At 33.1% G+C, this 14,046-nt stretch overlaps 1 protein-coding gene across 1 annotated transcript; it reads right to left on the bottom strand.

Moving 5' to 3' along the window:
• Nucleotides 1-1,151: 1,151 nt before the first annotated feature.
• On the bottom strand, nt 1,152-6,772 carry LOC112027152 (adenine phosphoribosyltransferase 1). The gene is given in 8 exon segments (XM_065763801.1): nt 1,152-1,542; nt 3,561-3,619; nt 4,017-4,167; nt 5,082-5,142; nt 5,144-5,171; nt 5,686-5,796; nt 5,979-6,086; nt 6,493-6,772. Coding segments are annotated over 8 exon segments (771 nt in total). The 5' UTR covers nt 6,692-6,772; the 3' UTR covers nt 1,152-1,488.
• Nucleotides 6,773-14,046: the final 7,274 nt, after the last annotated feature.

The raw sequence follows: 14,046 nt of genomic DNA, 5'->3' as shown, positions 1-14,046 counted from the left end.
AAAAAAAAAAAAAAAAACCCAAAAAAAAAAAATAGAGAATATATATATATATATATATTGACATGTACATTTAGGTGGGAGAAATAATGGAATCTCATCAAAAACTTCAACTACAAGAATGATGAACTTCTTGACAAAGCTGGTCACCTGCTAAAGTAGAAGACCTCAAATCAACCAAGGCCGCCCCGAGGAGTGACTAAGGAGGTTCCAATGGTTAAGTCAGAAAGCCAATAAAGAAGATGAGAATGAAATAACTATAGTGTATGAAGCTTGTTAGCCTCCTCCTTTTTTGTTAATTGAGGGGGTATTTATAGAGGTTAAGCAGAAATTTTTGGCAGGAAACCCGGTAGTAGACCTACTAGCTAGTCTAAGGCTTGGCAATAGACCTACCAACTAGTTGTCCCTTTAGGTCGACTGAAGAGATGTATGTCACAACAGCAACCCCAAGATATGCAGACGAATGGAACAAGTAATCAAGATTGATAATTGAGATTGGTCATCGAGAATAGTAGTCAAAATCGGTAATTGAGATCATGCATACTCTTTGGACAAATTTCGTATTTGCTTTTGGATTGTGGGGTTGACCCCCACTTTACCTTTAAGAATATTGTGAATAAAGTCATACTATATAGCTGGTTATCAATGAAAATAAATAAAAGAAAATAATACATGTGATCAACCTCAACAAATTTGTTGAGCCTTCATTGTTTTGGTATCAATGGAAGGGAATGGATTATCTGAATTTGCATTAATGGCAATAGATGATGATATGATAACCGACCCAAAAAATCTGGGACAAAATCTTTATTGTTATTATTGTTGTATGACTTCTATCAATGGGAAGGAGTGGATTTTAGTAATTATGCAATATTTGAATTTGAGCAATAACAATTATGATGATGATGATGATGATGATAAAAGGCCCACATGAGGTAGCTTAATTGGCTGGCCTCATGGGAATCCCAATGAGGTAGGCTTTTCTTTGGTAAAATTTTCATTGATAATTGGTGCCAGATCATTACAATCTTTCATAGTTATGTAAATGAAACATCACTGGAAAGTTTTACGTAGATCCGCTCCCTTCACCTAGCCCTTTTACTCTACAGCATGGGGTTTAAGTTTAAAGCATAGAAAATAAAAAGAGATTTGGCTTGGCGTCAAGTGCCTGCAGCATTAAACTGAGTTCTTCCATAACTAACCGGTGAAAAACATAACGGCAAGAAAAATACAGTAGAAGTTGCACTGAAAAACATTGATCCTATTCATCCAATAAAAAGACTCGAGTTCCTCTATCAAATTCAGTTAACGGTCACAATGGGAGAAGGGGAAGCAAGTGCATATATAATTTATTACTGTTATATCATTCAATATCTACTGCTTGCCAACCATCAAAATGGTCTTCTAAAATCTCTAGCTTGATGAAGAGCTCTAGAATTTATGAAATCATATGGCCAAGAAACAAGCAGTACTACCACAGACATCCTGAGATCAAGCTCCGTTAACAAGAACAAACAATGGTTTTTCTCCCAACCGTTCCCGACCCTGAAATAAACCAATAATTCATACCATCAGTGCATTAATTGAAAGGGGAAAAAAGAAAGAGAAAAGTTTACATGCGAATAAGTTAACATAAGATTGAAGCAGAGAGAAAGGCCTGTCTATGTAGTTCAGTAGCTGTACCCGTCATTAAGTACTATTTTCCCCTTTTGTTTTAAATGAGACTTGGTCTTAGAAATAATATTTTGGCTCTAAATCTAGAAGCAGTAGATGGGGACATTTCTAATCCAACTTCTGGATCCTGTATTTATTAATTCTATAAAAATACAAAAAATATCCAGGAAAACACAAACATAAATTCTAAATGCTACCTACAACATTGAGCAAATGCTTACCCACTCAGGGCTTAATTCAATAGCAAGTACCTTCTGCCAAAAGGGACAAGTCGAAAGTTTAAGTTCAGGAATCAGCCTCTCGAAAAGAATTGGAGGTAAGGTTGCCTACTAATCACCTCTTCTAGACCCTACAAAAGTGGAAGTCTTGTGCATTGACTACGACCTTTATAAAAGCACATGTTTCAATTTAGACTTAATCTTCAAAGTCATGATTTTATGCATTACTTGACTATTTAAACTAATTATGTATTGTCTACAAAGAAATGGCTCCAAAGCATCAAATTACGATGAACCCAAACTGAGATGGGAATTTGATCATCCACTTAGGCCTCGGTGTAATGGCAAGTAGCTTTCACCGAATGATAAGTTTCAAGTTCGAGTCTAAGAATCAGCCTCTCCAAAACAATTAAAGGAAAGACTACCAATCACCTCTCCAGACCCAGTATATAATTTCAATTTAGACTTAATATTCAAAGTCGTTGATTTATGCATTAGTTAAGTATATAAATTAATTATATATTTTCTACAAAGAAACGGCTCAAAAGCATCAAACTACAATGAACCAAACCACAAACTAAAATGGATGTTTGATCAACCTAACTCGGCTAAATAAGTCTGTGAGTGCTCTCAGATATAGTCACATCAAAAGGCCAGGAACTTATGTTTCTAACAGCTTAAAATCAATTTCCCAAATGCATGTTGATGCTAGACATAAGAGAATAAATAAGGTCTATTCCCCCCAATTTTAGCATAGCGTTCATTTTTCTTCTACAGATGCAACTTAAACTGTGCTTTTACAGCAACTTGACCTGCTTCATTACTTCTAGATTGCCTCTCTTTATTCATTGATATTAGAATTGTAAGCATAATTTTTTTTTGATAGGTAGAATTGTAAGCATAAATTACTTATATATATAAAAAAAAAAAAAAGGCTTAAGCATAAGTTAATTCATATTTGGTTTGTAATAGGATTTCGTTGATTTTTGATAAATCTGATGTTAGTTCATCAGTTCTTATCCTTTTTCTAAACCCTGAAAATTTCTTAATTATTTTATAATTACATAGTTAACCAACTCTACTCTACTCCCCTCCACTCTCTCCCCCTCAATCCGAATGAACCATAAGTCTTGTATATGCAACTTAATCTCCAAACCCCCCACCCCCACCCCCCTGCGAAGACCAGCACAAAAAAAAATAATAAAAAGTTTTATACATGATATTAAATAGGGAATATAGTATATGTCTAGCATATTAATCAATTTAATCAAACATTGGAAACAAAATATAATTCTTGTCTTACTTTGGATGCATAGATTTTCTAATATGCATGACTTCTATTTACAAACTGTAACTCTTGTTTGCTTGTTAGTGCCTCCTTGACTATTTCCTAAACTTCAAAAAAAAAAATTACTGTAGAGAAGTTTATAATTTACTATTTGGCCTTGAAACCTTGTCTCTTACGGAAACACTTGAGGCACATCCAGTTTTCCAGATCATGACAGGAGCAGATTCAAAATTCATCTATATAGGTGTTAGTCGACATAAAGCTCAGCACAATAATTGATAAGGCTTCCAATCTCAACCAATCTTGACAGTAAGTTTAACGAATTAAGCTCAATAGTAAATCATTTTTACATAAAAGATTATCAAATATAATTAGGGAAATACCTTTAACTCTGGCAATTCAATGACGCATGCGCACTCAACCACATGCACTCCAACCCGCTCTGCAACCAAAATGGAAAGGCAGACTTAAAGTCACTAGGAATTAGAGAAGATCGACATTCCTTAAGCCAGGTGTGAATAACACATATGACCAAGCATGCTTCTTTAGAGGAAACACTTGAACTAAATAGAGGGGACTAAGTGATTTCTCATAGACAAATGCAAGTGAAAAGGACACTAAGCCTGTCCAAAGGTAGCTACAATCTCTTTCACCAGTCCCATTAGAGACCAATTGCCATTTTTAGAGCCCCTGATAATGTCCATGGACCTTCCTGATCCATCATACACCTTATAAAGAAAAGTACTTTTATTGACTCCCAAATCAATATATGCCTCTATCTAAAAGACATCTCCTCCTCTACAGCTGTGTGTGAAATGAAGTAAAATTTTAATGATTACCTAGTAGCCTGATTGCGGCACACAAGGTTCCCCCAGTTGCAATGAGATCGTCAATTATCAGTGCACGTTCTCCTGCTTCTACAGCCCCTACATGCATCTCCATTTTGTCTGTTCCATACTCCAATGAATACTCTTCCGAAATTACTTCCCCTGCCAAAGCATCAAACTGTTAATCATTCCTGAATCCTTTATGGCAGCCCAAAAGTTATGACATCAACACAGGAGGGTACCAAAAAGTTCAAAATTCAAAATTCCTCCACACCTTGCAGGCATGCACACGCAAAACCAAGGAACTTAACACACCCACTAAGCTTAGAAACAACAATTAATGCTTATGAAAATAAAAGAAATTTTCCTAGGAAAATCCAGATATTGAACCTTAGGTTACAGCTGCACCCTCCTGTATACTATACAGTATTAAATGATAACTAAAATTAGTTTACTTTGAATAATATTCTAAAGGAAGAAGAAATATTTCTTCTGATTTTTTTTTTTTTTGGGGGGTGGGGGTGTCAATGTTAAGCATCTATCCCAAGTCCCTTATTTTTGTGTGTATTTGTTCAACTACAAGCAACAATGAGGCAATTTTAATTAGTTGGGAGGACTATTTTCCTCTTATCTCTTTCACGTTCTTTCATAAACCAATCATCCTTCAAGCTATAACCATATTTTCCCCTTCTTTTCTGATGAATGATCACTCTCTTATTCACACAGAGTACGCATAAACCAGGATCAACCTCGTGATACTAATAACTATAATCATGTAATGAGAATTGCATAATTGTGGAGGTTGAAACAGTTGCTATATATGGATCTGCAACCCAACTGATAAAATCTAAAGATTAATGTTATTAAAGTAAAGGCAACAACATTTACAAAAGCACAACAAGAAGCAATTAGAAGCCTTTACAACCAACTAGGCAGCAACTGAGCTGGAATAAAAGATCAATTGAGATAAATTGTGTCGTTCCGATTACTAATCAAGGATAATATGAACTTCTCAAAAACACAGAAAATGATGAAATTGCGTGCGGAGGAACCAAAAAAGTAGGCAAAGAAACATACAGGCAACTTATTAGGCTTTCTCATAGGAACAAACTTTGCCCCTATGGCCAATGCAATGGAGGGCAAAGATAAAACCTCTAGCTTCAATACCTGCATTGTTTCTCCAATATTAGGATACATAAATACTTAACAACCCTTTTACCAATACATGCCAGAAACCAGTCAATCAATGAAAACTAATAAAAAAACTAAGCAATAATTTTAGTCAACCGCCCTAACATAACATTCACCGATGGCGATGGCTTAGTTCCTAAAACAATACCAAAGAAACCACCATAGCACGTCAGTTTGCTTAGTTGTTGTTGTTGTTGTTTTTTTTTTTTTTTTTTTTCTAAGCTTATTTGACTGATTTACAACTATATTAAAAAAAATAAAAATAAAAACTTTTTTTCCTTCTAGTTACAGTTCTAGTTTTCCCCAACTTTTTTTTTTTAAGTCCAATAAACCAAAACTCTAACTTTAAGCTTGAAATTAAGACGTGATTTTTATTTTTAGTTTGGATAAAATTATATATAAGATGTGAATCATGTGATTGAAATTAAAGAACAAGATCCCAAATTTTTTAATTTATTTATTTAAAAAAACACAAAATATGAGACAATACCTGCAACCACGGAGATGTTTTTGTCTTTGTACCTCTCAACAAACAAATCAATAGTGTCCCTGAAAGCCTTGGTATCAAGAAGCAAGGTTGTTATATCTTGGAACATAATACCTGCCAAATCCGATTCAAATGCTACAATTAAATTACACCAAACAAAAAAATAAATAAAAAATACTCACTACCCAGATAACAATTCTGGATCTCCAATTCAAATAGCAGTGTAAATAAGCAAAAAATAAATCATATATATATATATATATTTAGCCAGAATAGAGACGAGCGAGCAAGAGAACCTGGCTTAGGAAAGTCAGGGATGACTCGGATTGCAGAGGAAATTTTCTGTATGCGAGGGTCTTGGCCATCTTTACCAGCCATTTCTTGACGTTTCACTGAGTCACTCGCTACTCAATACAATGACAACAACAATTACAGCGTCACAGAGAGAGAGAGAGAGAGAGAGAGAGAGAGATAGACACAGACAGAGAAAGAAAGATTGAAAGAGAGAGGCCTGTACCACTACCACCAACTCTCGCTACAATTGGCCTTTTAAAGTGTCGACGCGTTGATTAAGGAAAAGTCAAAAATGACCAATGGTTATTAACTTATTCTCTTTACCATAAAAAGTAATATTCCATGATCTCTTGCCTTTTTTTTTTTGGACATTAATAAGAATACTTTTATTATTAAAATCCGACAATGAATATGGTAACAATAGAAACAGATCTCGCATGTAGATACAACAACGAGTGAAGTGAGTGATCCAAGCTAAAATTAAGGATCAGATCAAACATGACTTAGAAAAATTACCAGTACAGCGAAGTGGGGAGAGAGCTGGTCGGTGATTTTTCGAGCGATTCAATTGTAGTTGTAGTTGTTGAGAGTTCGAGGAAGCTGAGGAATGTCGAAACGGAGTGGCGAGAGTTCGAGGAGAGTCGATGTTGTCGGGTGATGGAAAGAATGAAATTTTGCAAGAAAGACTTGACGAGGCTTTGTGCATAATTTCCATTTCGCTGAGTTAAAAAGGTGTCCCACTGGCGCTGCCTATATAACTTTAGAAGTGGCAGCCACTTCTATATTAATTTGCATCATTGTAAATACCCATTGATTTTTTGAGATTATATACCTTGATTATTTGGTGATAATGAAGGGCATTTTGATCCAACCAGTGGGCGACCCATTAGGACACTAAAAAGGCCCACCTCTCGTTATTTTCGGGGACCAATTGCCTCCAGTGCTGATACGGAGAGCTGTTTGATAGGCGTCGCGTGTCTAATTCGTGTCAATTTCAAAGCATTAAAACCAGAGGCGGCTTTAGACATAATTAAGCGGGTCAGAATTTTCTGACCCGACTCGATTGACCCATTTAAAAATGACATATTTTGACCTGTAACTCGATTAATACAGTCCGAACTCGACCCGACCCGACCTGACTATTTTATCACGTTTTGACAACATTGAGTAGATTGAGATTGAGATTGAAGTGTAATTTTTATAAAATATTTACTTATTCTTCTTTACTTAATATGTTATGTATTCTATTATAATTTGTTATTCTCTACTTGACACCTTCATTTTCTCTTCCTACTTTAAACAAATCGAAAATTATATCAAGATTAGCTTCTAGAAAGTTGGAACAAGAGTTGCACCAAATTTGGGTATCAAGTGTTTAGTATTAATTGGTAAGTGATAACAGTATCACCAGTGAGAATCTAATCACAGTTAAGAAACTTATAAACAATTGACAAATTGCATCTATTTCCAAAAAAAAAAAAAAAAAACTTGTTTGAAAAATACGAGTCAACTCAACCTGTCCTGCGACCCGATTGACTCGACTTGAACCCGATCTGACCCACCTGTTTTGCCACGTCTAGGCTACTTGATGCATTTGAGGGCTTAAGACAAAAATTGATTATTTTGTTTCATATGTAAAATTACTATTAATTAACATGATCCATATAATTTTTTTTTAAAAGTGTATAAACATAAAAAAAAATTTGATAAAACTTTTTACATTTGTTGATATGGCAGATTGATAGTAGTGAGTAAAAAATGATGTTAGTGGTGATCTATTTGAAAACTAATAAAAACTTGTTAACTCAACTATTGTGAAAAATGTTGTGAATTTTTGTGTGGATTGCATTCTTTCTTTTCTTTTTTCTTTAAGAAGTGCTATATTTACAATATTTTTCATAACAAATCTTAGGTGTTGAGTTACTTCTTGTTTTCTATTTGAACCTACTATTAAAATTATTTTGCTGTCAATAATGGCCCATAACAATCTACTATTTAGAATTTTTTTTTTGGGTAAAATTGTTGTGAAAAATATTGTGAACATGACATTTCTTTCTCTTTTTTATTTGTTTTTCATTTGATAAGAAAATATTATTTTATTTATTTGTTAATATTTCAACTTAATTAATACTATTGGTTAAAATTTAAGGACCTTTTTTTCACTTGGGGTCTTAGGCGGCATCAAATAAGCCATTAAGCAGGCATTGACTAGAACTGAGCCATACCCCGTGAATGACCTAAACACTAAACAGTGGAAGCAATAGTGGAGTAACAAAATTGAAAAATGAATAAGTTAAGCGAATTTAGTAAAATATGTAGCAGAAAAAAGATTTGATACTCAATTACATTACAATGAACCATTGATGGAGCTCTGCTTCCTTTGTTTCTTTCTCTCTTTCTCTTTTCTTTTCTTTCTTTTTAATTATACCTTTTTTGTCTTTTTTCTTTTCGTTTTTTGAGTGGTTGTCGATGCTGTGGAATCAAAAGCCATCACATTGACATGGAGAATACCTACATATCTCATGCTATCCAACTCTACTCAATGCTCATCATATGGTTTTTGACACCAATGGAAAAGCACTAGAAATAAAGACGAGAGTAACACGGGAAGAGAAGCATGACCTCGAATTTGGTCTTTTGCTTCTTGATTAGCCTCTATTCTCAAAGCATTCACTTTTTCTCTAGGATAGAGTACTATAGTTAAAATTTACCAAAAAACTCCCTATAATTGTTCTAACATTTACAAAATTATACAGTATTGTCTAAATACACATATTCAGTGAAACAATTGTTTCAATTATCTCTATCTTCCCCTCTCTAGATTAAAAAAAAATGGAATCTCTCTCTCTCTCTCTCATTGATCAGTTATTGGTTGAGTGGTTGACTGCGATGTCTATGTTCAAGACATCGTTTTGATTTGGTGGTCCAAAGTCTGATTATTGATGTTTTTCTTTTTTTTGACAAATTATGGATTTTAATATTTTGTTAACGAATGTTCTAGGACTATTTATTAATAAACTATTTTAAGAATCTTTTTATAGAAAAAGAAAAAAAAAGTAATTAATTTCTTTAATACATTTTTTTTTAATTTTCATAAAAAATAGTATCAAAATTTTCTTAAAATGCTTTATTAACAAACGATTTTTAAGTTCGACTAAAAATATAAAAATTATAGAAAACTAGATATAAATGCCCTTTTATTTGACCTAGGTCTCTGGTGAAGCATGTCAACTTGTTGCCCTCATTCTTTAAGTTTGGCTTGCCCGTCTGAATTGGCCACGAGAATTTGACTGTTTCAATTCTTTTATGGTTACTTTTTTGGGACATGTGATGGGTGCAATAAACGTGGCCTCGGATTCCAGTTGAACACAATGCGAAAGGGAGTCTTTTTCAGGTCCCAATTTGAGTGGATGCCAAGACTCACCTAATATAAATTGGGTTTGGCAAGGCTTTTCTTCTTCTTTTGTTTCATCTTTTGAAATTCCCAATCTTTCAAGTCCTTTTTGCGCAGCCTCTCCTCCCTTTCCTTTATATTACTGTTTAATGCATCTAGTAAATCCTCCAATCTCTTTTACCTTTGATCCTTACTTGAAATTTATGCTTGTTTCTTGATTGTTTATGACATTGACCTCAGCTCATAAAATGAGAACAACATTCAAAGGCCATAAGAGACTGACCCGTGAGATGAGTCTTTAAGCCTTAGACTAGGATAACTAAGCACAAACAGGATTCTAGCCCAAGGAGGTCAAGGTTTCCCAATAGATAGTTCAAAAGTTGCATACCACTCAACACCCTTGTGATCAATTATTTATGCAAATCCAGGAAGACCCAGAGTTAAATGTCATGAGAAGTTATAATACCAGCAGAATTATGGGGCAAATATTGCTCCCCTCTTTAACATTTGCTTGAGATATATATATATATATATTAAATCCCAATACTATAAAATTTTCTCTCTTTTTTTTTTTTTTTTTTTTTTTTGACGTTAAACTATTGAAAATGTTAACTTTAATCGAGCATGTCTAACTAGGTGGTAATACCATTTTCAGTATGGACAAAGTTTAGCTACAAAATTAGTTATAGATTTAAGCTATAATTTTACTCAATATCTTTTTATTAGAAGTGAATTTTGACAAATCTATCATTAGATTATATCATCTTCTTATACATTGAATGCTAGCAAAATTTCTAGAAAATTGAAAATCATTAGCTATATTATTAATAAATTGTTTAAATTGCAAGTTTTTATAGTTTAAAATTATGCATAAAATATAAGCGCTTATAGACTTATAGATCATATAATAAATAATATTTAATTGACATAAAATTTTATATATGTATTAAGAGTGTAAAGAACATGCAATTCAACAATTAGATTTTTAAAATATGTAATAATTTTTATTTTATTGAGTAACGTTTTGTAACTAAATTTTGTCTTTTCAATATTAGAGAATTTGACACATTTGACTTGGACCACTACATATAAAAATAGAAAAACAAAAATAGAACACATATGAATTGAACAAGTGATATGAAACTATTTGACACATGCACAACATGAAATATAAATATATTTTTAAAGTAAGTATGAAAAAAAATAAAAATTTTCTTCAATAGTTTAGGGGAGAAAAACCCTTTATCAAAATTTATGGCAAAAATAAAGTTTATGCAAATTTCAAAGACAAAAATAATATTTCTACCTAAATTTTAAATACATGCATCTACATACATGACTTTCTAGCCCTTTGACATAAATAATCACATTGCATCGAAACCTAAGTATTAAATTGCAATAATGAAACTACGTTTAGCCCACATAGGCCTAGGAGGTCTTGGGTCCTAGACTTAGATAATCACAGGGTAGTGTGTTGGGTTTTTTGGAGCCTAGTTGTGTTTGATCCGGATTATAACCCGATCTGAAATAATATTATTATGGTTTTTAATAGGAGATTTCTAAGGTTTAGTTTATGAAGCAAAGGCTTGGCTTATTGTAGCTCATTGTGAACTTTGTGCACAAGATAGAAAAACTGTTGTTTTGAAGATTATGATTTTATGTTATTTTTGAGAGAGAAAATTATACTGCCACATCTTGTATTTTTTTCTGAAAATAGTAAAATTCCTGCAACTCCATAGATATAGGCAAATTGCCGAACCACGTAAATAATTGTTTTTTTTGGTGGATTTTTTTTCTCTTTTTTTGCATCTCACAGATCTAAAAATTTCCTGAATATTCCCTTTTATAGTGTTAATGAGCATGGTGCCTGCTAAAAATTGTTTTATGTCAAAATTTTGACTAACTTTATAGGGTGTAGAGGTAGATAAGTTAACTTTTTGAATTCTATTTATCACTTTAGTACTATTTTTAGTCCCATAATTAATTCATACTAATTTTTTATTAATTAAACCCTTAAGTAACTCATCCTTAACGAGCAGCCCATTAACCTTTCCCAAACGAAACCTAAGTATCTAATTGCAATAATTAAACTACGTTTAGCCCACATAGGCCTAGGAAGCTAGGGCCTGTTGTCAATTGGTCGTCAAAAGCCCACAATAAATGGATTTTGGACTTCTAAATCCCATTTTGTCATATATCAGGTCCAGGGACAAAGTGGCCCTACACTGAATTAATTAGCTTTAATTAATGGGACAACACCACAGCAAGTTGATGTCAACCGCAATGGACCAAGTCCACCGGCCCAACCCCACACGTACCCAGCACTTGCGTAGACAATGAAAGGACAGCATATGCCGCCCCTCTATTAAAAGTTGAGACCGAGTGACCGGCCTTTCCCTAGTTTCTTCCATTGTATAATCCGCGCATCTGATACCTAAGGCAAATTCTTAGTATTTTCAGAATAGAGTAAAACGATGCTTGTTCCTTTTATCATAATGAACTCATCATGAATTTAATGACTGGTCTCATAACAAAGATGAGAGGATGAAATACTATTTATCGTGCTCCGAAAATATTTTATTACTTTTTACTAAGTATGAGAAAAATAATTTTTTTTTTTTTTGACTAGTCAATTTTGTTTGAACTTGCTTGCTATATCTCTATGAAAAACAAAGAATTTTCGGAATTTTAACTTTATTGCTCCCCGTTAAAGTTTAAAAAAGCTCACGTGTTTTGCATTTTGATAAGGGGGAAGTATATTCTTTTGGGCAATTTGAAAGGCGGATCAAAGTTTACCACTGTATGATAAAAACCCTGTTTTTTAATATTAGCACTTGGTTTTGGCTGTGCAGGATAAACTCGAAGAAAGAATCATCATGCAATTGCAAGCAATGACTTCACGTACATGTTCACTCCCTGCCTTTTTCTTTTTGGATACTTTTGGAGTGATCTTCTAGGCTTTTAGAGGAAACTTTCTTATTTGCTTCAGGGCATCTACTTTACTGTTACGTGCCGTGTTATCAATAGTGTGACAATTTAAAATTGTAAAATAAAACTTCAACCCATCTAAAAAAAAATTAGGGTAAATTTCATTAATATACACTAAGGGTTATACTAATGTCAACTAAGCTCAAGACTTTTCAAAACTAATTAATTTAATCCCTAAACCCAACTTAGTTCTTAAAACAGTGAGAGACTAAGTTGACTTTATAAATCAAACTGGTCAGTTTTCAAAAATTTTGAACCTTGTTAACATTAGCTCAAACTTCAAAAGTGGAATTTACCTCCTTTTGAGGTTCTACTTTGAGAACCATTTTGTCTTATCAACTTCAACCCAGGTAAATTTTAGTAATACTTTGAGATTTAGGTTAATGTCAACCAAGTACAAAATTTTTCAAAAACTAACCAACGTAGTCCATAAACTAAGCTAACTTAGTTCCTAAAATAATTGAGAAAAAATAATTAACTGTTTAAAGACTAAGTTAACTTTAGAAACCAAATTGATCAGTTTTAAAAGTTTTGAACTTAAATGACAATATCATTACCTCAATCCTCAAGACCTGTTGGTGGAATTTACCTTTCATTATTATTATTATTATTATTATTATTTTACGTTAATCATTATTTGAGGCTCTACATTGAGAACCGTTTTGTCTAATCAACATGAAATGGACACAGTGAAATGAAAAGAACTTGACAAATGATCCAGACGTGCCAACCCCGACCTAAAAATTGATGGCACATGTACTAGTACACTAGTCCGTACTAGAGATTAGGGTGACTTTCCTTTCTGTTTTCTTCAAAAATGATAAACCTTGTAAATTGTTAGGCAAATTATTGAAAATGAAGGAGACAGACTCCAAAATATTAAAAATAATTCAGTAGTCAAATTTGCTACATGTTCACATTGCATCACTAATCACTCCTACAAATCCTTTTATTCCATTGCCGTCAGCAATGACCATATAACTACTATTCTGGAATCAATACTAATCTTGCCACGTAGCAATATGACGTTACTCCAAAATCTCAAAGACCAACTTGAATCTTATCTCATTAATAAAATAGTTTCTTGTTATAATATTGGGGAGGGTTTTAGGTGCTCGGCCGGTGTCGGTCGACCCAATTTTTATGTCCTTGAATTTTTATGTTTCTAGTTTATCAACTTTAAACGACACTTACCAAAACAAGCAACTTTAGATGACCTGTACTTTACCTCCAAGTCGAGAATCTCAATCTAACCTTTTACTTCCATGGAAATCGAATGCGTGCTTTGTCATAGCTTCTCACTAAAATGCCGTTTGTTTTGACAAAATATATATATATATATATATATTTTTTTTTTTTTCTCATCTTTTAATGTTTGACAAGGAGGAAAATGCAAATCAACGGAAAACTTTTTATTTGTGGTCAACGGAAGACAATCCAAAAAGAGCTAAACACATTTTCCGAAACTTTACACACTCAACATACTATTACAAATATACTTCACTATAAAAACCACTCCCAAATGGTAACTTCTCTCTCCACAAACCAACCATTAACCAATTTGATCATTGAATTTTCACAAGTGACGATTGTTTTCTCACTTTTTTTTTTAACTTGGGTTCCAAATTTGGAGTATGTCTTCCATTCCCAAAATATATATAATTTTTCCCATTTGAGGTATGCTCTTG

This window comes from Quercus suber, unplaced genomic scaffold (assembly GCF_002906115.3).
Source record: "Quercus suber isolate HL8 unplaced genomic scaffold, Cork oak 2.0 scaffold_21, whole genome shotgun sequence".
NCBI classification, from domain to species: domain Eukaryota; kingdom Viridiplantae; phylum Streptophyta; class Magnoliopsida; order Fagales; family Fagaceae; genus Quercus; species Quercus suber.
The sequence above is the reverse complement of the archived record's forward strand: the minus strand, read 5'-3'. Positions and strand labels throughout refer to the sequence as shown.